The 19,229-nt window shown below is 35.0% G+C and overlaps 1 protein-coding gene across 1 annotated transcript in view; it reads right to left on the reverse strand.

Moving 5' to 3' along the window:
- Nucleotides 1-3,296: 3,296 nt before the first annotated feature.
- Nucleotides 3,297-19,229, reverse strand: part of rnf115a (ring finger protein 115a) — a 59,286-nt gene continuing 43,353 nt past the window's right edge. Inside the window, exons 4-9 of the mRNA XM_028794852.2 lie at nucleotides 18,649-18,830; nucleotides 14,515-14,583; nucleotides 9,059-9,131; nucleotides 8,877-8,970; nucleotides 6,727-6,842; nucleotides 3,297-5,259 (exon numbers count right to left, since the gene is read on the reverse strand). Of these exons, the coding sequence (XP_028650685.1) occupies nucleotides 5,143-5,259; nucleotides 6,727-6,842; nucleotides 8,877-8,970; nucleotides 9,059-9,131; nucleotides 14,515-14,583; nucleotides 18,649-18,830 (651 nt within the window). The 3' untranslated portion in view covers nucleotides 3,297-5,142. The remainder of the gene's footprint in view (nucleotides 5,260-6,726; nucleotides 6,843-8,876; nucleotides 8,971-9,058; nucleotides 9,132-14,514; nucleotides 14,584-18,648; nucleotides 18,831-19,229) is intronic.

Raw genomic sequence — 19,229 nt, forward strand, 5'->3', positions numbered from 1 at the left:
GAGGGTGCACTGCAAGGTGCAAGCCACTCATAAGCCTCAAGAATAGAAAGGCTAGATTGGACTTTGCTAAAGAACATCTAAAAAAGCCAGCACAGTTCTGGAAAAACATTCTTTGGACAGATGAAACCAAGATCAACCTCTACCAGAATGATGGCAAGAAAAAAGTATGGAGAAGGCGTGGAACAGCTCATTATCCAAAGCATACCACATCATCTGTAAAACACGGTGGAGGCAGTGTGATGGCTTGGGCGTGCATGGCTGCCAGTGGCACTGGGACACTAGTGTTTATTGATGATGTGACACAGGACAGAAGCAGCCGAATGAATTCTGAGGTGTTCAGAGACATACTGTCTGCTCAAATCCAGCTAAATGCAGTCAAATTGATTGGGCGGCGTTTCATGATACAGATGGACAATGACCCAAAACATACAGCCAAAGCAACCCAGGAGTTTATTAAAGCAAAGAAGTGGAAAATTCTTGAATGGCCAAGTCAGTCACCTGATCTTAACCCAATTGAGCATGCATTTCACTTGTTGAAGACTAAACTTCAGACAGAAAGGCCCACAAACAAACAGCAACTGAAAGCCGCTGCAGTAAAGGCCTGGCAGAGCATTAAAAAGGAGGAAACCCAGCATCTGGTGATGTCCATGAGTTCAAGACTTCAGGCTGTCATTGCCAGCAAAGGGTTTTCAACCAAGTATTAGAAATGAACATTTTATTTCCAGTTAATTTGTCCAATTACTTTTGAGCCCCTGGAATGAAGGGATTGTGTTAAAAAAATGCTTTAGTTGCCTCACATTTTTATGCAATCGTTTTGTTCACCCCACTGAATTAAAGCTGAAAGTCTGCACTTCAACTGCATCTGAGTTGTTTCATTTAAAATTCATTGTGGTAAAAAGTTGTCTGTCCAAATATTTATGGACCTAACAGTATGTCAAACAAAATAGTCTTGGGCAAATAAAACGTTATAGATGCAATAAGTTATCTTTTCAAGAGCAAGATCTTCTGAGAGAAGTCAAGTTAGTGTATCTACTGCCCCCACATGCAACTGGCATCAAATGCCTCCTTTGTGCAAGAGCCTTGTTACAGAAGAGAACAAATTGTGAAAATACATAATTTTCTCCTATATATACACATGCACTTTATTTTGACTTACAGAATAACACATGAAGAAAAATACAACAAAATTGCTTTGAATTTTACTCCCCAATGTTATATTTTCTTATATAGTATAATTGACCAAAAAAAAAAAAAGCCATAAAATAAATACATCAGTGAAATCAAAAGCCTATAGTGCATTTGTATGAAATAAAGAGGCACAAACTAAATAAATTGCAAGTGTTCATTCCGCTCTTAAAACATACAAAAATCAATTAGAAATTGTACCACTGTTTGGTATACTGACTTCTTACAACAATACACCCAGTTCAGGGTCTAACTGCAGCAGGATCAGTAGTAACTACAGTACTTTAGGTTTATTCTGAGCCACATCACTGCAAAATTCTCTCACGAAGTTGAATGGACAATTTCAGGAACTAACACTTTGCACCATCAAAAATGTAAGAAAACAAGTTGTACTTTATAAAAAATGTTTTTGAATTTAATTCTTTTACTTTTGCGTGTGCAGTGCACTCCATGGCATGTAGAAAATTTACTCTTCAGTTGTCCAATACTCCGACTTCTACTCTGCGTTCTGAACTTATGAATTCAAGTGTTAAAATGAGTCCAGAGTTCTCTGCCTGGTTTCAGTGCAACAGAGGATCCAATGACAGCTGGATGCCAGTCCAGTGCAGACCACAGCTGTATAGGGTCAACTTAGATTCATATTATAATCTAACGGGATAAAGGTTGGAAATACATTATTACAGGTGCACACACACACAAACTAAAAAACTATTAATCTAAAAATGACACTGGTATGTAATAGGTGTTTTAAGGCACATAATAAAAGTTCTGTAAATGGTACCTGTTTCAACTTTTAGCACCACTGTAAATGAAGACTTGTCAGATAATGGTTTCGTTTTTTTCTGTAAAAAATTACCTACAACATTGGTGAATGAAGAACCAGACCACACGCTGTCCCATTAATATTTACACCACATGCTCTAAAGTCATAGTTTTGGAATATATCCTAGCAAGCCACTGTTGCTATCAATTTTTAAAAATTTAGATTTTACAATCAAAGTTAAGCACATTATGACAATGCCCCACTTTACTACTTAAATAAAATGGTCGTCATATTGAATTTTATGAATGGAGTCAGTAAAAGTTTCAATAACTCTTGAAATGATTTCTATAAAAATTGACAGAAAATTTACAAAACCACCACCTAAGTCCCTCTCATGCCTAGTAGATCTCAATTGAGAGCAATTTAGTAAACTACTTTGAATTACCACATTAAATAACTATCAGCTGACTGATATATCATTTACTTCCCCCATTTATTACTTACTTATTTGCAAACAGCTAAAATAAATCCAAATAAGAAAATCAAAATATACATTCAATTTAAATAAAATGTACTACAAAATGCAGAAATGCAAAATGTCAATTTCATTTATTTATTTCTTCCATGAACAGTTAAAATACATCCAATTCATTTTCCTGAACAATTTACTCCTTTAGATTCACAAGAAACCAAGGCCTATCTTGGTAGCAGCATGTACAATGTTAGAAAAATTATGGATTAACCTATTGTATGGGTTTGTAAAATATGGAAGGATACTGCAATACAAACTAAGCTGGGGCAAAACTAGAGTTACTGTATGAGGCAGAAGCATCATTGCAATACTGTGCCAGTCAGGATTAATACAGATGATTGAGTATTTCCAATTATGTTGGCAAAATAAATAAATCATGTGATAACAGCAAAAGATGGAAACTGAAAGGCAAACACTGCCTTGATTAGAAGGAAACCTGCTGGTACCTGTTTCTTTCAGGTGTAAATCTAATATCTGAGAATACATAACGAACAATTAAAACTTTAATACAAAAAAGATGTCTTAATTGCTGCTTTCTTGCTATGACTAGCCAAGTACAGTACATGGTACATGCCACAACAATTGTGGTACTTTTTTGTGGTTTTATGAATGCCTTGCCTGAAAGAAAAAAAAAAGAAAAAAAAAAAAAGAACAACATGTTGGATTCTTTCTTCTATGAGAATGGCATGGTTAGAAGAGATCCACTGGAAAACTGCAACACAGGATGGAGACAAATATGATCCAACACAATGCCATGAAAGACAATACCCTGCATGTTGGCATATTCCTTTTATAGCTAAACGGAGTGAACTGCAATTTTTTTTTTTTTTTTTTTTTACTACAATACACTACTGGCAATGTCAATATAATCTAAAAGCCAAACATTAAAGAAAAAGAATTATGGGTTTCTTGTCTTTTCGAGGTGGGTGGGATGCTCCTGACAAAGAATGTGATACTGATAGCATAGTTTGCAGCCAAGTCTATATATAAACAGATAATGATCAAATTTAACATTCAGTATAACAAAATCACAGCACTGTACATAAGTAAGTGACTTAACAGGAAAAAAAATACCAAACGTAAGTTATTACTAAATAATATGTTTTAAAGGGAAGATGTATAACATTAACCAACTGTGCATTTAGGGGACAGAAATTTGCTTAATGGAAAAATACTGCTATTGCTAAGGGTGGTAAAATTAATCTATTGTCTAAGAGCAGCCAACTAGCATATCTGCTAACTACTTAATCATTCTGTCAGTCCTTTTTAATATAACTAGTAGCTTAAAATACCATGCCTTTACTAAAACAGAAGTAGGGCATTTAATGACACTGATAAATAACGGTGTACACAAGACTACTTTATAATAGGGTTTAATTTCTTCCTTGTTAACTGTATTACTTAAATAACCTCCTTGAATAATTTATTATGGTATCTGTGCCATTCTCCATTGAAGGGAACCAGATTATTAGCATTAACTATAGCATACTTTTTCAAAGTGTCAACAATACAAGACACAAAGATAACATTATTTGTCAAGACCAAGAAATCATAATTTTAATTGGAACAAATGAATAATCTGGTTTTATTTCCAATATAATTTGAAGGAATTTCTTCTTAAATTTTAGTGATGTTAGTTTTACAATTACTTTCAATGAAAGAGCCGCAACAAACACATTCTTTATAGGAAGAGAAGCAATGACAATGCAATTAAAACAAAAAAAAAAACAACAAAAAAAAAAAAAAAAAAAAAAAAATACTAGGCTGATGGTTTACAAACTAGCTCTGGATTATGGAAACCCCATTCTGGTATCTTCCGTACCTCAGAAGCATCATTCTGATTTTACACACTTTAAAATTCATCCTAATGGTTAAATGTCCCAGTACATAGGGTGTAAAAGATACATATTATACACTCAAACACAAAATGAAATCTTCTTTCCTTCTCAATGTATGGAGAGATAATTGAAACCATAATTTTAAAGGGAAAATATTTAAAATTAGTTCGGATGATAATTTTTAGACAGTAGGAGCTTAGATGGAATGAAAACCAGACAACAAATGCCAAAAGCAAGACGTATAAGCCCCATGAGAGCATGCCATGATATTAAAACAAAGTTACAATACTTGGTCCAAGAAGTATGCTTTCAGATTTTAACTATGATGATAAACAGGAATGCAGAAAAGTGATTTTTATACAGAAAATGCATAAATAAAATCCTAACAAGACAGTAATAAAGCCAAAAGAAATGGCAGCAATTTATCCATCTCAAGGCTTCTTTCATTCACTGTAGGAACTTCAAAAAGTCTTCCTAAGATTGCCACCAGCCAGACCTTGCTTTAAGTATATATCATACATATTAGACAGCTACCACTTTAACAAGTTTGGCCTTTTCATGTTCCAGCTACAAGCGAGCATTCCATTCTAAGACATCAACCCCAAGTCTGTGGCTGCATTTACTTTTTTTTTTTTCTTTTTTTTTTTTGGGACTGAATTGCTGGTTGTAGATGCTGCCAGCTTAGTGTAAGTCTCAGTAACACAACAGCCCTATACATCTCCAGTATGCTTTCATAAATGCATTCTGGTATTTTATAATTCTGAATTTTCTTTTCTTTTTTTTTTACATTATGAGTGGCAAAAGCAGTTAAGGTGGACGGGCCTTTAAAACGACCACCTTTCCTGTGGCCTTCCTTCACTGTTCAGACTTGTGGCATCTAAAGACTGCCGCGTGGAGTCCTCACCACTGAGGCTTTTTCTGCACACAGGACATGTGTCATGCTGCAAACAGAGAAACAGACATGTATTATTTTCGAATCCAAGTCTTATATAATGCAGAAGATGATAAATATCCTAAAGAAAACTGAATGACTAAGTAACACACTTGAAACTTATAGACTTGAAATTAAGGGAACGCATGTTTTATTCAAATACAGCTCTATAATTATTATAGATCCACTATGAGTGTCCTCAAACACAAAAACAGCTCATACTATTCCACACGATTACCAACGCTAAAACAAAATGCGAGTCAGGTGCATTAAAGTTTAACAGAAGTATACAAATATTTCAAGAGACAGAGAAATGGCAAGAAGGTGCAGGAACAGTAAAATGTGGACTGAATTTAAAACATATGATTTCAGATTAATCAATAAGGTTAATGATGAGACTGTGGAGGCTACATAAGTCGGAAAATAAGATTTAGGTGGTAAATACCATACCACAAGAAGTGTAAGAGATGATATGATGCCCAACCTGAATTTTTATTATATAAAAAAAAAAAAATTACATGGCTGTAATTTTATCTTAAGTGTGTTAGAAGACATGCTTCTGGGAATATGACAGCAACAATAACACTGAAAAATTCTTAAACCATGAAAAGTCTATATTATATATATATATATATATATATATATATATATATATATAGGGATGACGTTCTAAAATTTTCCAGAGAAATGTACATGAACATAAATAAACAAAAGTAAGGCATACAGATACAGAGATGATAAAATATGATTGCAATGCTTGAGGGTATATTTTACATGCACTACTGTAGATGTCTATAAGTCATAATCAGCATCAGAAAATATGTGCTCCTGAGAGAAGTATAAAAAAAATGCACATTAAGATGCCATATTATTTTTGCCATAATATTATTTTCACTCAAATTAAAGTCATAAAAAACAAAGTCACTGGCATGTTGGAATATTTCATGGAAAATAAGGCTTTCAATAAATGGTATGATCTGAGGACATAACCAAAAATGAAATGACTAAAAGGATGCAGGTTCCTAATGGCATTTTTCACAAGAAAGATCTATTAAAATATATGCAGGAGTAGCAATCAAAGTTGAAAAAGATGTACTTAATGTGCAATTGTGAATGGAATTAACATTTGAAAGGCGTGGCCTAACTAACAAAATATTGTAGTATCTAAAAATCTGACTGAAAGACCCAGTTTACAATCAATGTTTGGAGTTCTCTAAAACTATAATGTTACAAAAATATTGGTAAAGCCTGGAGATCAATCCTTTACCGATGGTGCATTTCCACATCAAAATCTTCGCATAAGCCAAGAATAAATTTAGGATACTGAATTATATTGCTTCCTGATTAAATATAACCTCTCGTAGAGAGAATTTTAAGATCCTCAAAAATAGACACATACACATATTAAATAAATAGCAAATTATCCTTGCAGTATTAATGCAATTTACACAATATTAAAATAATTCAAATGACTCACCATTTCCAACCAAGGCACAATGCATGTGCTATGAAAAAAGTGATTGCATGGTAACTGCCGAACTTCTTCACCTTGTCTGTAATCCTCCTTACACACGGGACATTCTAAACCTGAATCTGAGGTAAACAAAAACAAAGTAAAGAAAACAAAAAAGCAACATATCCATAATATAGTTAAAATCAGAAAATGAAATGTGCAAAAAAAAGTTAATCTTTGTATATACACAGTACAAGTAGCATTTTTTGTAAGAAGGACAATTAATTTGTACAAGCATATGTATACAAATAAAAGATCAGCTGTATTATTACACTTCTGAAGCTCAGGAATATTACCAATCTAAAAAAAAAATCATGGTCTCTCTCATACACACACACACAAACATAAACTGTATATGAGGCTAATTTTAAAAAATACCTGGAATAATAATAACAATAGCCACAAGACGTGGGATACTGTGATGTGGGGTTTGTTTTTTTAAATTAGAACAAGGAATCCAATATAAAGACCTAACTATTTACTCTTTCCTTGGAGCCAAAAAAAATTCAAAAATAACTGGAATCACTCTTTTTTGAATCAGGAGAAACTTGGAATAATATATTACTGGACAGCTCATAAAATAAATGAATAATATTGTGCAACTATTGTTTAACTATATGTTAATCAAAAAACCTCAAGTTTAACATTAGAAGCAAAACAATTTAGTGGGGGATATATAGTTTATTAAACGGTATTAAAGTTTCCTAAACTGTCTTTCAGTGATAATTTTAAAGTGATGTACTTTAGGATTTAATTTATGCCAGTTGTTAAAATTAATTTACAAATTTACTTTCTCTAGTATATACAGTTAATTCAGAAATGCATTTAACTTGTTTCTCTATTAAAATGATATACTCTACCATAATATATGAATATGAAGTTATAGCAATACAAAAGGTCTTGAATAAAAATATACAATCACAACAGCTCTATAAAGAGAACCCTATTCAAACCACTGAGTTCAAACAATTAATTCTTTGTAATACAGTCTGCTCTCTCCTTTAGGATTATAACCAAACACGTTCACTGATTCAGAATTGAGAGTTTGCTTCAGAAATTAATGTAAGTAGGGCTATATAAAATAAAGATAAACAAATTGTCATCACAGCAGTAAATCAACAGACTGAGGAATCTTGCACTAGTTGTGTTCATGATTGATCCAGATCAAATGCTATAGATGAGGAAAAGTTGTTCTTTACCTTGATCATCAAGCATAAGGATGTACAGTACACAAATAGCATACTGCTGCTCAGGAGTTTCAGTATAGATAATCTAGTCTGCCAAATATACACACACACACGTATTACGTATACGCACATACACGTCTGATTCCAGCTGCTCAACTGTACAAGACACCCCAGAACTGACTGCCAAAATATTTGCATTCCAGCAGGTATACTGAATGTACTGAATGCTGGTAAATAATTCAAATGGAAATACAGTATTAACTGAGCTACAAATAAACACTTTCTTGCTGCAAACTAATCTGCTGCTATTTATACTAAACTTGTCAAAAAGGTATTATATATTTTTTCACAAATATAGTAAAACTAGCTACACTACCTGTCAAAGACAGGAAGTGAAAAAATAAAAAAAATATTAGCTATCTTTTGCCCTACATGTACCAACGCCTTTCCTTGGTATCCATGTGCATCTGAAACTCTCTTCACCAGCGATCCCTCTTAAGTTTGTGCCCATAAAGCCAGCTTCTCAGACTGTCATTATTTTTGAGGCACCTTTTTCACCTAATATTTGGTTTTAAACTTCACGTTTGAAGGCGACTCTCTCAGCATTCCTCCTATGCACTCTCTCCTCCTTGTGTGTCTCTTACATGCACTTCCTCTATTGATCACGTCACCAAAACCAAACTGACCAACCAGATTGCTCTGAGGGACTGGACACACACACATAGCACCTTATTGTTTATAGTAGATGAAATGCATGAGGGGTTATGTTTAGGTGGTGTTTACATTGAATGCAAACTGAATGCTATTTGTACACTTTGATCCAAATTCAGTTTTTTTTTTTTTATTGGAAGTATGAACCTCAGATTCATAGACTTTAAAAGAAAAACATTTACTGTTCATGTTTATTACACCGTGGATATAACCCACCGACTTGATCTTGTGAAACATGTACTGTTGGTAGTGACGAAATCTTCTCCTTCTCTGCTGGAGGTGGACCCGTGTTCTCAAACTGTCCTAGTAACTGAAAAAAGAAACACTGGTTCCTTCTTTCAATGTTAACATTTCAATGAAAGCTTTAGAATGTATATAAAATATGCAAAACATCTCACTTGAGTTATAACAGCATCAAGACCACCTTGACCCCATGCATAGTCCCCAGGGTTAGAGTGGAGCATCCCAGTCCTATAAAGGCAAGGAAAACGTGTTTAGGACATATAGCTTTTACATAATTAATAGCATTACATGAGAAATGAAAGAGTGGATCTAAAGGAGAAAAAACAGCCTAACCTAGAGTACAACTTATTCTCATTATCTTATTAGTCATATTAAACAGTTAAATCATGTTCTGGCAGGAACAAGTGTTGGATCCAATACCAGTTACATGCATTATGGACCTCAGTTTTACGTCTTATCCAAAGAAATCATACCAATTTCTTTATAATGGTTTTCAGCCACAAACATTAGCAGCGTCACAACTCATCTCTTACAATATGGGACAATCCCATATTGTAAAAAATACAGTGTAGGATACTGAATCATTAAAGGACACGATTTAACTTGTATATTCATGTTTGGTGCTTGGCGTGACATCTGGACAGAGGAAGAAAGAAAAGGAAACCTGGTGGTGGAATGGGAAAGTACAGGAGTGTATACAGAGAAAGAGGATGGCAAAGAAGAAGTGGGATAGTCAGAGAGATGCAGAAAGTAGACAAAGAGTACAAGGAGATAAAGGCACAAGGTGAAGAAAGACATGGTGAAGGCTAAAGAAAACGTGTATGATGAGTTGTAGGAGAGGTTAGACACTAAGGAAGGAGAAAAGGACCTGTACCAATAGGCTAGACAGAGGGACAGAGGTGGGAAAGATGTGCAGCAGGTGATAAAGGATAAAGATGGAAACATACTCAAGCGAGGAGAATGCGTTGAGCAGATGGAAAGAGTACTTTGAGAGGCTGATGAATGAAGAGAACGAGAGAGAGAGAGAGAGAGAGAGAGAGAGAGAGAGAGAGAGAGAGAGAGAGAGAGAGAGAGAGAAGAGGTTAGATGATATGGAGATAGTGAATCAGGAAGTGCAACGGATTAGCAAGGAGGAAGTAAGGACAGCTATGAAGAGAATGAAAAATGGAAAGGCAACTGGTCCAGATGACATACCTGTGGAAGCCTAAGAGGTATTTAGGAGAGATGGCAGTGGAGTATTTAAACCAGATTGTTCAATGGAATCTTGGAAAGTGAGAAGATGCCTGAGGAGTGAAGAAGTGTACTGGTGCCGATATTTAAGAATAAGAAGCATGTGCAGTACTGTAGTAACTACAGGGGGATAAAATTGATGAGCCACAGCATGAAGTTATGGGACAGCGTAGTGGAAGCTAGGTTAAGAAGTGAGGTGATGATTAGTGAGCAGCAGTATGGTTTCATGTCAAGAAAGAGCACCACAGATGCAATGTTTGCTCTGAGGATGTTGATGAAGTATAGAGAAGGCCAGAAAAAGTTGCATTGCGTCTTTGTGGACCTGGAGAAAGCATATGACAGGGTGCCTCGAGAGGAGCTGTGGTATTGTATGAAGAAGTCAGGAGTGGCAGAGACGTACATAAGAGTTGTACAGGATATGTACGAGGGACATGTGACAGTGGTAAGGTCTGTGGTAGGAGTGACAGATGTATTCATGGAGGTGGGATTACATCAGGGATCGGCTCTGAGCCCTTATTTGCAATGGTGATGGACAGGTTGACAGACGAGATTAGACAGGTGTCCCTGTGGACTATAATGTTTGCTGATGACACTGTGATCTGTAGCAATAGTAGGGAACAGGTTGAAGAGACCCTGGAGAGGTGGAGATATGCTCTAGAGAGGAGAGGAATGAAGGTCAGTAGGAACAAGACAGAATACAATGAGAGGGAGGTCAGTGGAATGGTAAGGATGCAAGGAGTAGAAAATGGTTGGCGAAAGTGGATGAGTTTAAATACTTGGGATCAACAGTACAGAGAAATGGGGATTGTGGAAGAGATGTGAAAAAGAGAGCAGGCAGGGTGGAATGGGTGGAGAAGAGTGTCAGGAGTGATTTGTGACAGACGGGTATCAGCAAGAGTGAAAGGGAAGGTCTACAGGACGGTAGTGAGACCAGCTCTGTTATATGGGTTGGAGATGATGGCACTGACCAGAAAGCAGGAGACAGAGCTAGAGGTAGCAGAGTTAAAGATGGTAAGATTTGCACTGGGTTGTAAGAGGATGGATAGTTTTAGAAATTAGTAAATTAGAGGGTCAGCTCAAGTTTGACGGTTTGGAGACAAAGTCAGAGAAGAGAGATTGCATTGGTTTGGACATGTGCAGAGGAGAGATGCGGAGTATACTGGGAGAAGGATGCTAAGGAAAGAGCTGCCAGGGAAGAGAAAAAGAGGAAGGCCTAAGAAGGTTTATGGATGTGGTGAGAGAGGACATGCAGGTGATGTGTGTAACAGAGTAAGATGCAGAGGACAGAAAGATATGGAAGAAGATGATCCGTTGTGGCAACCCCTAACGGGAGCAGCCGAAGGAAGATTCATACACATTGTTTCATATATACACTAGCTCTTCAAAATGCAGAAAATAACTTGAGATTAAAATCAAACCAATTATACAAGCAGAGGGAATGAGTTTCATTTTCTTGTTACACTAACTTTGCTGACTGACAAGAGTTGGGTGCCAAGTAATCCTTTCCTTTATGCTGTATTTACATATTAATGTGGGATGAGGAAAAAAGTCACATCGCACAGTATGTCTGCTAATATAAGCTTGCCCATTAAACTCAATAAGAGACTGTCAAGGAATAATGTAGGTCTAAATGTAAGACAGAATGTTAAATGGGTCAGTCATGTCCCTTGCAATGAATACGTTTGCTGTGAGGCTTTTTTTGGTTGCCCATATCTGACCTGAAACAACACAGTGCAGGCACACATCCAATCAACTAAAGAGCAGAGGACAAAGTCGACTTGCTAGATTCCTTATGCCTCACTCACACTTTCCCCAAAGCAGACCAAGTATGTTGTTGCTGTTGTTTAACTGTAAGTAGCCTACATTATAAACTACATTAGCCCATATTATACTGTAACCAATACAAACTAGGCAATAAACAGTGCAAATTGATCATGCTAATAGTTCCACCCATTTTGGCTGTAGATTAAGATAATTAATCTTATTTTAAAATTCATAAATGATACATTTGAGGACAACATAATAAATAACTAACTATCAGTTACATATTTAGACTTTTTTTAAGCCGTTCTTTGCTATTTAAAAGCCTAATCTGTACACATTTTCATTCTAATAACTTCTCCTTTCCAGGTAACAGCTATGGAGCCAACTCATTTGTATCATGTAGTTAAGCACAACCTGAGCTATAGCAGTACTGATTGTGCTGAAATGATGAGCCAGGATTTTATTTTTCTGTTTAATATGTATTTGTTTGTGTAATCGTTAGGGCTCTTTGAAACATAGCAGTCCAAACCGTATGCATTAATTTATTGAACAGTTTTGTGTAACAGAAGAAATGCCCAATGACAATATGGAAAAAGTGAAATAATATACATATCCAAGCAATTATTTACACTTTTATTTTAAATTAACAACTGCATTATTTCTTCTGTAACATGCTTTTAGGAAAAACAAACATTGTGATTAATATGTTATTAGTTTCATTTAAAGTTTTTAATTGTTCAGTTAAATCACAATAACATTTTTTGATCAAGTAGCAGCCCATATAAATAATGTATAATAAGTATTTCAGAAAATAAAGGCTCATTTTAAAAACTCAAAAATTAAGCCAATTTAAATGAAGGTGTCAATCACCTTAAGTTTGAGCAGCTAGTATTAGCAAAAAGAAATTTGTCTGATGCAGCTTTGAGAGGATATTTATGTTTGTGAATATTACAGCCCAAGTTTTATCCAAGAGTTTAAAGTCAAACATTGAGGCATTTTGTTTTTAGCTAAACGAGTCTAAGCATTTAGTCTGTTATGTGTTTTTGATACTTTCACTTAACATAAATCCAGAGATGAATATATTCTAACTTATGATATTCTGTCTTACATAGATTTATCCAGCAATTGTAATTTTAGTTCCTTCAGACAATTGTCAGACCACCCTCTTATATGTGTGTGTGTGTGTGTGTGTACGTACATATTTTATGAGAAGTGTTTGCTATCTATGGCCCCAAAGCAAAAGATACAATAATGTTTTTTGTTAAAAGTTATTCGTCTAGAGACAATAAACAAAACAAATATTCCACAATTTAATTCTGTACCACTTTAAAATACTGGCCTCTAATTGAGCATGGGCCGTTGCATTAATATGGCAAACTTTACAACAGTGAAACCATGTTAAAGAAACCTCCTGTCCACAAAAATTGCTTAATAAATGACTAATGGCACACTCATTCAGAAATGCTATACATCACAAAATAAACGAATCACAACAACTGGTGGGCATAACATATATTTACAATTGTTATTGGCAGATTACAGAAAAGAAACACTGGTCATGATTTATATAAAAGGCATACACCATACATAAATTAGGCATAGGTCCTGTGATTTTTTTTAATAATGAAATACTAGAGAATAATTTGCCCAGACAATCCTGACAAAACCCATGCAACATTATTTTTGCTTTATTTGTAGTAAGTCTGTACTCTTGCAGCATAAAGAGCAAACTCATTACAAATAAGTTAACAACAAAAGGAGCTTATGTAATTGCAATAAAGACAAAATGCAGAAACAATCCTTAATGCTCAACATTGCACTTTAAAACTACCCTAATATAAGTTTTTATATTAAAATTAGTGTCGGCAACATTATATAATTAGTGGTTATAATTAAGGTTTTTTAAACCTCACTCCTGTGAGGTTTAGTTGTTATTGTTACTACACTAGGTCATTGTGTATGTGTAGCCTGAATATTCCTCCTGGGTTAGCATGAGTTTTATTATGTCTAATTTGGATTTTGCACACAAATCTCAAAGGTGTGCATGTTAGATTATTCTGTGGTTTTAAAGTGGCTCTTGGTGAATGTGTATGGGTGTGTGTGTGTGTGAGTGGAACCTTTGATGGACTAATGATCTGTCCAGGGTAAGTTCCTGCCTAGTACCCAATGCTAGTGTGGTCAGATTTTAACTTGAATGGAACTCTGCTTAAGAATGGTATGTTTGGATTCACTTTTGGAATTTGTCATCTATACTGCAGTTACTGTAAAAACAAGCACAGAAAGAATATATAAACGGTTCAAAGTTAAAATATTTTCTTGCTAAAAAAAGGAAATTGATTTTTTGTTGGTGGTATTTTATGGCTATTGACATATAATAGACTGTATAACAAATTACATTTTATATAGGAATCAGACACTTGGGAAAGCAGCAAAAATAGCAAAAAATCAATTATGTGACCCTGGATTGAATTGGGTATCCAGCCCAATATAAACAATTGATTAAGGAACACGTAAGAGTGTCACTTAACTTCCTAAGCATTTAATATAATTAGGAAAACTTTACTTGCATGTTAATAATTTTAACAAAAATTTTAGTAGAATCATTTAGAACGATTACCATGACAGTGGTGGAGAACCAGGTACCCCAGAGTTTGCAAACAGACTTGCCAAAAACTGTTGTACTATCCTGGGGAAAAAGCACAGAAAATATGGAAAAACATAATGCATTAATAGTTTTTGAAAACAGACATTAAAAAATTAAAAGAATTTACTAGCGTTCATCAAAGTCCAACTACCGAAGTAAATTCTCAAAAGTTAAAAACAAGGGGATTTATACAAAATAGGAATCTAAATAAAAACAAGCTTATAAAAAGTGCACAGTACCTATTTCGCCGATTACCAAACTCACCCACAGTTAAATTGTCTTGGCAAGCCACAGATTTCAGAAGTGATACATTAAGTCTTAATAAAACAGCTTAACACAAAAAATACAATTTTTTGTATTTCTTTAAAAATGTTCTGAGCATTTGAAAGGTCATATATAAATAATATATTACTACTATTACAGAGTACCACAACTTCAGCCTTTATTCGCCATCCTGGTTAGTGTCAGTATGGAGTTTGAATGTTCTCCCCTTGTGCATAAGGACTGAGTGTGCCCAACAGCAAATATTTTTTTTTGTTTACACTTGGATATAAGAGGTGTGTTATTAAGCACTCTCAATTGCCAAAATCTGTTTATCTCTACATTTGTTGTTAAATTACATCTTCCCTGTGTAGGCTCACAGGGAGCTCCCCAGAATTTGTATGTTGTTTATTAAGTGAATGATCTGAGATGTTGCTATAACATATGTTCAATACTTAATGTAAACTTGTAGAAATGCAGTATATACTGTAATTGGAAATATGTGCATCTTGATTTCTGCTATTATTGCTATTAACACAGTTCAAGTACTGACTTCAACAGCATTTCGAAAAGTAAGAATTATTTGAAAAAGAAAAAAAAAAAAAAACTACAATTTTAAAGTTTCAGTATGGGTAGATGACATATAGTCCATATCAGTAACTAACAGTATGTGTGTATGGTGATCTTTCTGCTCACAAAGGGAATCTCAAAAAAAAAAAGAAAAAAAGTTTTTGAAATTAAGTATCCATTTACCTAAACTTGTTGCAGGTTCATGTAACAACAACAGACATCAGAGCACATCTGTTATTTGATTATTGCACCGATTATACTGGAAGCCTTGAACTGTCACATTAGTAGGAGAAAAAAGCATTCTTTCACAGACAGTAAAGTTTTTGTTTAAAGTTGATATGTAAAACATATTAATGAAGTACAATTTGACAACTATAATGACAGTTTTGACACTGATATTGATATTGTTGGCGAGTAATACAAAACTTAAAGCTAATTGCTAAAAAACAAACAGGTGACTGCTGTCTACTTCTGGACTGTTGGACCTGTATCTTCAGTAAATTCTTCCTTGGTCTAAAAGACTAAGTAATCCTGAATTACATGAAACATGTTTTTTATTTTAATTACATCCATATATTGCTTATGGTTTTGACAATTAGCTTTAATAAAGAAAAGGAAACTGAATTTATCCATCCATTATCCAACCCGCTATATTCTAACTACACAGTCACGGGGTTATACACTGCTTAATTTGTATTTTGTTTTCTTCTGTTAAGTCGATTATTATGTTAAATTAGAAAGTTATTTTACACATTTTGCAAAATAACTTTATAAAATTTCAGGGCAATCAAAAATTGCATCTTCAAAAACAAAATTTGCTACCTTGTATCTGTTTGCTTATAAATAATTACAAAACCTTTTCACTGTAGAAAAAACTAACATGAATCACTGGCATATGAGTGTGTGTTTTCTCTTGATGTGTGTCAAGTGTTACACAATATAAAAAATAGTTCTTTTTCAGGTTACTTCAAATTTTGTACAGTACATTGCAATAATATGTAATATAAGACGACTAGGGATGGGAATCGAAAACCGGTTCTTGTTGAGAACCGATTCCCACTGTTTCAATTCCTTGGAATTGTTTGCCATTTTTGCAAACAATTCCCCTATCGATTTCAGTCGCCTCGAATTACGTCACCATGTTGCATAGCGTCATTTACCCAGCAGGAAACATGGCGCCTAAGCGGCACAAACGCTCAAAAGTTTGGTTATACTTTGCGAGAAAGGATGACAACAGGGCAACTTGCAATACTTGCAAAGTAGATATTTCAAAGGGGGGAAACACTACGAATATGCAAAAGCATTTGCTCACAAAACACGCGATAACCTTAAATGAATGTCGTGTTTTTGATCCGCTCCGGACTAGTGAATCTCAACCCAGCAGCAGAGGAAACATTTGCACGTCCTCTCCCGTTAATACGGCAGGTAACTAATCAACTAACATTGCATATTATGTTAGCGGGTTTTGCACTAAGGCAAATCGCGCTATTACTGTGCATTGCATTTAGATGACCATGACGAGATAGACAGACAGAGTCTGGCTGTCTCAGATGCTGGCAGTTCTCGCTGCAGTCTACCGGTAGCTTCTTCTTTCACAGAGGCGGGGAAAAGTAAAATGACACAGGCCAGGATAGACTAATGTCACCAAGCAGTGACTAAGTTTGTGGTAAAAGGCTTGCACCCATTTGCCACAGTAGATGCCCCCGATTTTCGGTAAGTGAATGTGTTTAATTGTAGGCTAAGTCAGGGAATGTCAAAGTTGCATGTTCTCCTCTTACCAGATGTTTCATCCGTTTCCATTTCTGAGCTGAAACATGTGTTGAAGGCAGCCGTCACTGCAGATGGATGGACAAGTTTTAGTCAAGATCATTACCTCACAGTAACGCTGCATTATGTCAGGAATGGCCAGGCTCAAGAAAAAGTCCTCAAAACCAAACCAGTGTACCAGGCACAGACAGGGACAGCTGTAGCAGAGGAGATTGATGAGATCTTGGAGGAGTATGGTATCAAAGACAAGGTTGTGGCAGCCACTGTTGATAATGCGGCCAACATGGATGTAGCTGTCAAAATAGTTGATGGTTGCAGAATTGCACAGTGCACAGTTCCATTGGACTTGAGTTGATTGTATTTGTTGCTGGCTGATGTAGTTTTATTTTTGAGTGCTCAGCTCATATATACTTTTAAAAAGGAGAGTGTAAATGTTACTGGACATTCTTGTGTAATTGCCACAGAATAATTTATGTTATTCTGTGTTATTGCTACAGAAGAATATTTATTATTATTTTACATTTACAAATTTTTTTCTGGGGACCCCGTGGCACCCCATCGAGGAGCCGTAGGCTGTGGATCTCTTAAGATCTCACTGTTGGGTTTGTAAGGTCATGCTACTCCTAAATTTCTCTTGTTCAAAGATAAGATATAAAACAAAGTTCTAAGCTAATCGACCTGTGTGTTCTCCTTTATTAAAAATAAGAATCGATAGGAGAATCGATAAAGAATCGAATTGTTAAACAGAATTGAAAATGGAATCGGAATCGTGAAAATCTTATCAATTCCCATCCCTAAAGACGACTGATCACAGAAAAGAAAAAAGAGTGAATATGTAGGCTTTTACTCCACGCGTAGAAGAAATCAGACATTTAAAAGTCAGTTCTGAATATAATGCATCAAAACACTAACCGAATCCATCTTGCACTATTACAAAAATCATGCTGCCTATAAATTGTTATTTTTAGGGATTAATTGAGCAGTAGGCATTCTAAATACACAGAAACCCATACCTAGCAAATCACCTAATGTTCTATAATAAGTGATAATTTTGCTAAGAAAACTTTCATATATTGCAATTTTCTGACAAGAACATATTAACAACATAGAAGTACTGAATTACTCCATGAGACTTCCTTAAGAAAATATCATTTGTAAAGAGTTGAGCTGGATGTGGTCTCCACAACAACCAATAACGCAAGATCACCAGCATGATCATTAACCCATCTACTTTATAAGCATAATTTATTAAAATGTTTTCTTTATTAAGACGTATGTCTTCATCAAAATGACAAACCACGAAATAGCAATGAACAATAGATGAAATTTGAGATTTTAGGCAAGTAAAAACATACAGCTTCTGAAAGTAGTGTGCCACAAAACAAAATAAGCATATTGTTTAATTGTTGTACTGTGCAGTTCGGACCACGGAGGAATAATCATTGGTCAATCCCTGATTCAAGTCCATTTGAAACAACCATAAATAATTTTTAAAAAATCCTTCATTACCCTTCAACTGCTGGAGATCGATCAGGCCTAGTTGTCCCTCTTGAACGGTATCTCCTCTGCGTCTGCAATCTGGTAGTACGTCCTGAAGTCCAGTATTCACTGCTGGGCATCTGTTGCCTTTCTGTTAAGTCTCTGTCAGGATCCATAGAAAAAGGGCGATCCACAAATAGGAGATGCCATAGCTTAACCAATTTAAAAAAAAGGAAGGGGGTACACACAATATTAAGAAACAGAAAATGTTTAAATGACACACTTATATTCAATCAAATAAAAATAAAAATAGTGCAAGAATGGTCATATCCTTGACGGCTTATTCTTTCTGGGGGCAGTTTAGATACTATCTTTAATCTATGCCAATCATCCAAAGACAGATGTGTAAACATTCGGATGCACGGAAGCAAAAATGTTTCTTAAAATGAAGATACTGACAGAGATAACCTGAAACTTTTTTTGGTAGGTTATATCCTGGATATTGCTATACTTGTATTGTGCAAGTTATTGCACAGATTGGTTTTAAATTGAACCCCCTTAACCTAAGTTCTAAAAATGTAAACATTACATTTATCAGATCAACATGCCCT

Source organism: Erpetoichthys calabaricus, chromosome 2 (assembly GCF_900747795.2).
Source record: "Erpetoichthys calabaricus chromosome 2, fErpCal1.3, whole genome shotgun sequence".
NCBI classification, from domain to species: Eukaryota; Metazoa; Chordata; class Cladistia; order Polypteriformes; family Polypteridae; genus Erpetoichthys; species Erpetoichthys calabaricus.